The sequence below is a fragment of the Cyprinodon variegatus genome, unplaced genomic scaffold, assembly GCF_000732505.1.
Source record: "Cyprinodon variegatus isolate N-32 unplaced genomic scaffold, C_variegatus-1.0 Scaffold75, whole genome shotgun sequence".
Taxonomy (NCBI): domain Eukaryota; kingdom Metazoa; phylum Chordata; class Actinopteri; order Cyprinodontiformes; family Cyprinodontidae; genus Cyprinodon; species Cyprinodon variegatus.
The window spans coordinates 980063-989676 of record NW_015150528.1 but is presented as its reverse complement, the minus strand read 5'-3'; the positions used below and the strand labels follow the sequence as shown (position 1 = coordinate 989676).

The 9614-nt window shown below is 37.1% G+C and overlaps 1 protein-coding gene across 2 annotated transcripts in view; it reads right to left on the bottom strand.

The window, feature by feature from the left end:
• Positions 1–9261, bottom strand: part of LOC107083456 — a 30680-nt gene extending 21419 nt beyond the window's left edge. For both annotated transcript variants that reach the window (XM_015372700.1, XM_015372702.1), the window contains exon 1: positions 9168–9261. In XM_015372700.1, coding sequence (XP_015228186.1) covers positions 9168–9237 — 70 coding nt within the window. In that variant the 5' untranslated portion in view covers positions 9238–9261. The remainder of the gene's footprint in view (positions 1–9167) is intronic.
• Between the last annotated feature and the right edge of the window lie 353 nt (positions 9262–9614).

Sequence of the window (9614 nt, the reverse complement as noted above, 5' to 3'; positions counted from 1 at the left end):
GTTAAAACGTGTACAATACCTGTGTAACTCGTCTGCAAACTTGGTATCTCTGTCAGCAGCCTGCTGGTGATGTTCCCGTGCCCAAAGCCAGAGATGTTATTGAGTCCCCTCTACATATCTCTGACGTTGTTCTGTGCCAGCTGTTCCTCTGTTTTTCTCCCATAGTCCTTCTTTGCAGCCCTGATCCTCCATTTGAGCTCCAGCTGGAGTCTATGCTGCTCTTCTCTGTCTCCTGAGTTGAAAGCCATTTTTTTCTTGTTCAGGGGGACTTTCAGCTCAGGAGTCACCCAGGGGTGGTTGTTTAGGAAGCTCCGTAGCCGTCGTGATGGCACTGTGCTCTCCACATAGAAGGTCATGTAGTCAGGGATACATTCAATCAGACTGTTGATGTTATCACCATGAAAGCTTTGGAACATGCTCCAGTCTGTGGTTCTGAAACAATCCCTCAGTATCTCAGTGGCCTCATCTGACTAAACTTTCACAGACTTCTTCTGCACTATTGTCCGTCTCACCCCTAGTATGTACAGTAGTGGGGGAGCAGGTAGATAAGGTTGTGATCCAAGCATCCTAGTGGGGGGCGTAGGTGTAGGCATCTTTAATGTTTGCATAAAAAAAGGTCCAGGGTTTTGTTGTCTCTTGTTTTACATGTGACATACTAGGGGTGCGTGGGGAGGGTGGAACGGAGGGAGGCTCGATTGAAATCACAACTTATGAGCAGGAAAGATTGGCGGAAAGATGCAGCTGTGATGTCCGCAGGGGGGGACAGTAAACACGGAGTGCAATAACGCTCTCAAACTCTCGTGGAAGAAAGGACAGTCTCATGCTCACCGCTAGTGGCCCCCCTCCTCTCTTTTTTCCACTTGTGGTCACAGTGGAAAAAAGCATTATAAACACAGCATCTTGTTTATAATGCTCACATGATGACAATATTCAGTCAGCAAATAGACCTTTGCCATTCATATATTTCTAAACAAGCAATCAGATGGTTTAATGTTGTGTTCATTAGCTTGAACATTGTTTTTTTAAGCTTAGATAAAGAATGTGACAAATCTGCTGCAAATCACTGCGATATGGAATTTACCTTTTTTGGCAGTTTAATGTAGCTTCCATATTGAACTAATATGGGATGCAATTTGTCTGTTATTTCCAAAAATTTCTGATGCACACATCTTTAAAACACACATCAAAATTAAACCTGACAAAGACCAACAAAATAAAACAGAAGAACTACAAAACTTTACTAAATTGCCCCGGTGGGTTCTAAGCCGAACCTTGTAGTGGGAAAAAAGTTTTTAACTATTCACACTAGTTAAATAAAACGGATATCGATGGATGTCACTCAGTTGGCACTTTATTTTCTCACCTTTGCAAAGAGAGAACAGTTCATCATACAGCCCTTGTGGCCCAGTAATCAGCCCTGTTCAGACTAGACAGAGTTTGTCTCCCCTACTTATGTTGATGAAAAAAACTGTGAAGGTTATGTCAGAGTCAAAACAAATTACACATACTTTAACAAACATTGAGAAACAATTTGGCTTGTCGTGGGAATAACTATGTTTTTTCTAAAACCACCCCTCACTTAGACATGTTCTCAGCCTTGAAGTTGAAACAAACTGATCAAAAACATTTTTCACTAGATAAGACAAGAGAAATCTAAATGTTCCGACCACAACCTCTTCAGCTTATTCAGTAGAAATAGTTCACGAAGTATTTAACTGTGCAATATGTCAAGGTTTTGCACCTTTTGGTTTAATGGTTTTATTTCCATTTTTTGTCGTTCTGGTTGTTTACTGGTTGTATTTGAGTTCTTATGTATATCTTGTTTACCTTCTGTTGCCCCCTTGTGTCAGTCTTCTGTCCACACCTGCTCCCACTCAGTTGATCACTGCAGTCTTTGTTCTGTTTGGCATATATACTCTTATATATACTATATACTCTTCTTCAGTTACTGTTTGCTGGTTTCTTGTTGTTTCTATGCTCCTTATATGTGTTTTACATTAGTCTCCTGGTTTTTGGACTTTTCTTCTGCTGCCTCTGGATCTGCATTAAATCTGCAAGAAACCACTTCAGCTTCTGTTTCTGCATTTGGATCCTCTTCAAACCTCCACACAACCTGACACAATATTTTGTCTACATTGGGCATTTAATTATAATTTCTTCATTGTCTGCTATATTACTTTATATACAGCAAATCACACACGTTGTATTACTAATGAAGGATTTTAAGTTTTACCTGGACAATTTGCTTCCTTAATCACATTTTTACTACAAGCAGCGGCATAAAATAAAACACTAATATCATGCTAATATAAAATAATTATATTAGGGAAAGGTGACAACCCTAAAAGTCATTAACTCTGAGGACTAATTTACATTCCTGCCGAATAAAGCTAGATGAGGAAAGGCCTCAAAAACAGCTATGATGCGTCCCTGTTGAATTCCAAAGAAAAATAGCATCTTTTCATCTTCTGACCAACAGGAGGTATCAAAAAGGTTAAATTCAGAAATAAATCAAGTAATCTGCTACTCGCTCTGTATTAAAACTACTACAGTCCTAAAACAATCTTTTATTAATCTGAAGCCTCTGAAAAATTCCCCCCACTCTATATAACTAGAAGGAATTGGTCAAGAATCAGTTTATTCTATAAGTTTATTCTTTATTGAAAAGCTTTCAAGAATGTAAAATATAGAGAAATATGCAGTGCAGTCAGGCTTAAAAACAAAAAATATCAGTCAATGTGTATCAGTGTAAAATGGCGTCTAGTCTCCTTGATCCTCTAGAGGTGGTTGAGATGGTCGTTGCTACTGTTGTAAATGGGGTTTTTGTATTCACACGCTGAGTGGGAGACAGCGGAAAAAAGTAGGAAAGCAGTTCAGTTGACGCAATCATTTCATCGCTAATCTGATCCACAGATGAACTCAAGACTCACAGTCTTTGGCCTTCCTCCTGCCTTTCCCTGCTGAGAAATTAGAGAAAAACAGGCAATACATGAAGAACAATTTTCCCTCACACTAATAAGGAGTTTTCATAACATCACTTATCAATTATGAAATCATTAGAAACCCAAGTTACCTGTTTTGTTTTCTGCCTGCGCTGCCCTGGCTTGCTGCTTACGGATCTCCCCCTGGTTCACTGCATGGGAAAGTGGATGAGTAACACATCTTAACGGATGTAAAAAGGAAGAAATAAGATCAAATATTTAACGTTACCATAGAAATGACGATTGACACTAGCTTGCCGTATCCTGCTAAAGAGCTCTAAAGACAGAGAGGAGACAAATTATCCATCAGCTGCAGTTCATGATTCACCAGTGCAAAGAAAAGTGTCAATAATAAATCACCAATGTGAAATCGCTGTCTTGTCCTCTCACTCTCCACCCTTTCAAACTTGAACTCATCCAGGTTTGGATAAATTCCGATGTCACTTTGATTGGGCTGACTCCCATTCGGATGCTGCATAACAGCTGGCTCGACACTTGAGTTTCTGATGGAGGCTATGTACTGGTCATCATTTTCTATTGTTTGCAGGAAAACAATAAATAAATAGATTAATAAATAAAATATCACTCTGCTTTTTTGTTATGTTCAGATTCAAGTTTTTCCAAGTCTTTTTCTGCAAAGTTAATAAATTCACATCAAACATAAACCCTAATCAAAGAAAAAAAGGAGAGACATGTGAACTCACCATAAACAAGACCGTTGTCATCACCCGCTGATAAAGGAAGCAGACAGAAGCAGTGAGGCTTTTGCTTTATCAACATTTTTCACAATAAATCAATAGAATGTTTTTCTATTTGCATCATATTTTAAAAAGAGCTGGTGTGTGATGTCATGATGTGTTAAAGTGTAGGTTACCTATTTGTTGCCCATTTACTCCGCCTGCTTCCTGTGGTGGAGCACTGGGAGTTGTAGTAGCACCTTTTAGAGCCCACAGGATTATATTATGAGTACACATCATATTTTTAACATAATTACTGGAAGATTAATGACAGGATTAGTGAAATCAAGTGAAAAAATTCTGTCATTTTTCTTCCTTTTATAATCGCAAAGTTACAAATCACCCATTTTATTTACATTCTGAAAAATCTTGGGTTTTAATGGAAACAAAAATACAAAAAATCTTTTTAAAAGACACTAAATGTAGATTAAATATTTTACGTCAATTAGCGTAATCTGTTTTCATAAAAAAAAATCTTCAGTAGGAAATTTCAAGCTTTAAATGACTAATTTCTTATTTGTTAATTTGTAATTCACAATCATGCATTTTTTTATTTTTACCTGAAATGTTTAATTTATAACCATAAATTTGGATTTTGACTCATATTATTTTGCACTCCTTAATTTGCAATTCATACTTGTAAATTTGTGATTTGTATTTGTATTGATGTTGTTGTAAAATAGCTTTTATTATAACATCTAAATTGTATTGATACAGAAAGCAGCAAAAACATGTCACATGTATGTATGAATGGACAAGGAACAAAATACATATCCTGAATTTATTCATGTTTTTTGACCTACGTATCAAACTTCAGACACTTAGGCATGTTTTTATTAATAGAAATCCGACCCCAAATGTAGAGTGCCCTGTATCAACATTTTTCGGCTACTTTAATGTATCAAAACTAAGCTTTGCGAAATAAACAGGGTAAGCCAATGTTTACCATTTTATCTTTTAAATGAGTGAATTTAACTTTTTAAAATGATAATATTTTGAAAGGCATATATTGTGTCTTTTTCGATTTGAGTTCAAGTGACTTTGCCCTCTAGTATGGTGAGGGAACTAACATGCTGCAAAGCATACAGTAGTCTAGGATAAAGAGGAAGTATTTGATGTGATAAAAAGGTTCACCTGGACTTTAAAGTATAGTGGGGGATTTTCTTTTTCCAGGTGGATCATCAACATAAGTTGTCCTCCTAATTGTCAATCATTCTGGTGCTATGTTTACGTAGGGTCGTCCTACGTGCTTGTCCCCAGTTAGCTATATTTTTCTGCACATGCACCACAGATGTGTATATCTGTGGTGAGCTATGGTTTCAGGCAGTCATACAAGCTCGCCTTTATCACAGCGGCTCTTTGAAAATGGCTGAGGGCGTTAGAAGAAAAAAGTGTCTACGAAGTGTATGAGAGGAAACGAAAGGCCTCAGAAGAGGCAGATATATCCCGGAATGCTTTGCACGGAGAGCTCTCCTCACAAAGCATATTGGGATTCGCTGTCACAGCGGACTGCTGTCGCCATAATCTGTTGCTACCCGACAGGGGTGACTAATAACAAAGATGGCGCAGGCTTCCACGCGTGAAGGAGGAGTTACGTGACCAACGGGGAGCAAAAAGTGCTGATCATCTGTCCGAACAGTCAGTTAACTGAGTTTGCAATAAAGTCCACGCTCTATATAGTGATTGAGGGATTTAGGGGTTAGAGCGGACGTTTGGACACAGTTAGCTTGTATGAGTGATAAAAACAGTAACTTTTAAACAGAGCGTGCATGCTCTCACAGGCATTTGATAACTGTTCCCTCTCGGGAGAGGTTACATGGTTAAGCATGTGCATTTTTTTTAAAGTGGAGAGGGTGGGTCTTTAAAAAAGAAATCAGCGAAAATCCTTCACAATGACTTGAACTAATAATTTGTTCTAGTATAAGTATAAAGATAATGCATTGTTAAATTTATTCTGAGTTTTCTTTAAATGTAATTTGTTCTCAAGCTATGAGCACACCAGTATTTTACCCCTTTTTAAAAAAAAAAAAAGGTTGATAAATTGAATGGGATATCATACTTGGGTTTAGTGGGTGTTACATTCTGTCTGATCACCTAAATATTATCTTGATTAATTTCTTTTTTAATTCTTTTTCTTGAAGAAATATTAATTTTCCTTGTTTAATGTGGTTTAGTATATTTTATCTTATTAGTATTGTGGTTTCTTTTAGGTAACTAGTTACCAGTTACCTGCTGGGGCTGTAGAAGAGGTTTAGCCTGCTTGACAAACTAGAGATTGAAGCTACGAGCACAAAACTGTCAATTTGAAGGTATGTATATTGTCTCAGACTTAAAGTGCCTTTTAATATCCTTCTACCTTATTTACGGGCCTTTTTTGCTTTTAAATGTAAAGTTCAAACTTTCAATAGCTGTAAAAAACAGTGAGCAGGACTATAAAACATTGTTTATTACTTCTGGATTTTTACTTTGTCAAAACAATACAAACCTTGAGTTGTTTCGCTAACAGTGGGCATTGCACTACCTTTGTTTGAAACGCCTAAGAAAAAAACATAAAGCAATGTTTTAAATTTCAAAACAACAATAATTTTAGTGAGCAGACTGACAGGCAGAGGCAACTACTCACACATACATTTCAACCAGTAGCAAATGATTAAAAGGCTGATGATGATGAGGGCAGCAACACCACCACTGCTGTAGATCAGTAGCTTCATCTCTGAGCTCAATTTACCTGCAAAACAAGATGTAGTTTCATAAAGTTTGGTCCTACAGGAAATGCTAGCTTATTTATTTGACAGTTTTTTTTTATTTGTCCCTTGAGGTCTGCGGCCATAGAGAGGCAAATAATGTATGCATCTGCACAGGCTTTATTGACAAAACCAAGAAACAGGAAGGTTACATACTTTTGCCTCCAAGCAACTCCACTCGCAAACAGTTACTCCTCTGCTTGCAGCAGTAAGACCCCAGATCGGAGCTTTTAAGCTCATCGATGACAGTAGAGTAGTTCCCATCTAAGGCTTGGTTTGGAAATGCTTTAATTCGGCCAGATCTTGGGTTTTGAAAATCAACATGTCCTTCAGAAGAAAGACGGACCACGTCCCCCTTCTCTAAGTGAACCCAGGTGACCCATTTAAAGGCACCGGTGTCAAAGTTGCATGGCAGGAGCACCGAAGAACCGAGTGTTGCTGGGACTTCGTATGTTTCACAAAAATCTTTACCACAAGTTTCTTCAGAAAACTGCTCACCTAAGTAGAAACAAACCAATAATAAACACAATCATAGGGCCACTTTCCACTGATCAAATAAAGAAATGTATAAAGCATAGAATGTAAAAATATTTAGAATAAAAAAAAAAAAGCCTGATAAAACTAAAAGCAGAAAATGTAGAATAGAGGCCCTGAGAAGTACAGCATACCTTCATCTTCGAACAGCTTCACCTCAAAACATTCATTGCTCTGCTTGCAGTAGTAAGATCCCATGTCAGAGTCTTTGAGCTCATCAATGATGATGCCATAGTTCATCTTTGAAAACTGGTTCGGAAAGATTTTCACTCTGCCGGATCTGGGGTCCAGGAAATTGATTGATTGCCCATTAGATGAGAGGTCAACCAGCCCCACACCTGCTTCATCTTTCTCATACTTGTGACTCCATTTGACCCAGTCAGAGACATTTGATGAAATAGTGCATGGCAGGGACACAGAAGAGCCAAGTGGAGCTTTGACCTCAGTTCTGTTACACAGCTCTCTCCCTGAAGAAACCAAAACAATTACAATAAGCAATATGCAAATATGTAAAGAAAAAAATTTATGAAAAGTAGAAAACCCCAAAACGCAGCTGTATGTACGGCTAAATAATAGTTCCTTTTGAGAAAAAAGAAAACAAATGTCCTTCTCTAAACACCTTCCTTCCTTCCTTCCTTGCTTCTGATGTCCCTCCCACAGCTGTTAGAGGGAGATTTTTGGAGGGTCATTGTTTTTTCAGTTTCCACCGTTTTTATTGTCATTAAACTGTCACAAGTACAGCACAATGAAATTCCCTCTCTCCATTTAACCCATCCCCTTGGGGAGCAGTGGGCTGCCATTGTGTGGTGCCCGGTAAGCAGTGTGGGGTTAAGGGTCTTGCTCAGAGACCCAGAGTGGCAGTTTGAGCCCCAGATGTGTGATAATAACAATGATAATGGGATTTATTAAACGTGCCTTTAATAAAAAAAGCAATAAACATAAATAAAACAAAATATGTTTTTGTTGTAGTTGAATTGTAAGTGAATTAACCTCACTTTTGGAGATACTACCCTCATATTTAAAAAAATGTGAATATTATTTTTGATGAGTTAGGTTAAATAAATCCACTTTATAAATTTTATCTTACGTAGAAAATGTGACTGTAGTTGATTGAGACTTTTACCCACTTCTTCAACCCCAGAGGACACCTTTGACCCACAGCCTTTAATCTCAGCAGCACGTTATCTGCTTCATCACTCTCTAACAAAGTGAATCTGAAACGTTGGTGGTCATTTTTTCCTTTTGTCACTTCTTACCTTCACAGTTTCTCTTGTTTTTTGTTTCCAACGTGTCCAGGATGTAAAAATGTGCCTGTACTGTGGGCTGTTTCCCCCATCATAGGAACCTTTCTTTTTTTAGAAATATATATTCAACTCATCTTCTACAGAAAGACAATAATATCCACAGGCGTTCACTTTTTTTGGTTTGATCATGACTCATATTTGGATTAAAATCTAAACTAGATTGACACAGAAAGTTGATACAGAGTTTTTAGATTATATAAATACCAAATTCAGGAAAACACTTCATTGCTCTATAGTTTTACGCATTTACAATTTTTTTTTCATTGGTATGGAATGAAGGTATAAAACAATGTTAATTCACTGTGTTCTTATGTTGAGCGGTATTGTCGAAGATCTTTTTTTTTTCCTATATCTATGTTTTTATCATTCTAAGCCTCACATATAACTGTTCTTATTACCTTTACATTGATTATACATGTATTAAACTGGTTGGAAAACATTACCGTGTGATAATTGTTTAATCAAAGTGTATTTTTTAAGATAGTGCCTCTCTGTCCTTCTAGGTTTTCAAGGCAATTTTAAATCAGGTTATTGTAGTTTTGAAAGTCTTCTTCCCCAAACGGAAGTTTTTTGTTGTTGATGGCATATGGCTTCTATAAAGAGTACGACACTTATTTTAGCAGTAAGAAACAAAAGAATTATTATGTTCTTTCATATAAATCGCCAAACATTAATCTGTCAGATTTAAGTGTTGTTTTTATTTACTTTTTCTGACAGAAAAACTGAGGTTTACTCTTCAAATAAAATACACACACTGCTGATATTTCAGTATTTGAGGGAGAACTAAAAAGTAAATGAAATTATCAGTTCTGTAAATAGATATTTTACAACTTATCCCACAATAAACCCTGTTTTAAGATGACTTACCATTTGAAGAGACACTTAAAAGCCACAGGGCAAACAGGAGAATCCACTTGTAAGCTTTCATCGTCAGCATTTCGCCCGTGTTAAAACAGCAGCAAGCTGAGGCTTTTTTAACTTCTCTGAGCATCATGGGACAAAACCACAAGACCACTGCAGCTCGTGTCATACGTAGCTGCTTAAATATTTCAATATGGTTTCACTTTGTACAAATGCCCACTCGATCTTTGAACTTTAACATTTTTAAACTTAATTGTGATCACATCAGATTTTAGATATTTACAGTTTAAATTTTAAACAGAGCAGGTAGCACAAATAGGACCACAATTGACAATAACTGTGAGTACTTCCTGTTGAAGCTGACATTTCCTGAGCAAGGACCTTATGAGAATAGAGAGAACAAATGTACAATGTGTTTCAACCCACTTTAACCAAAAGGTCCTTCATGTCCCA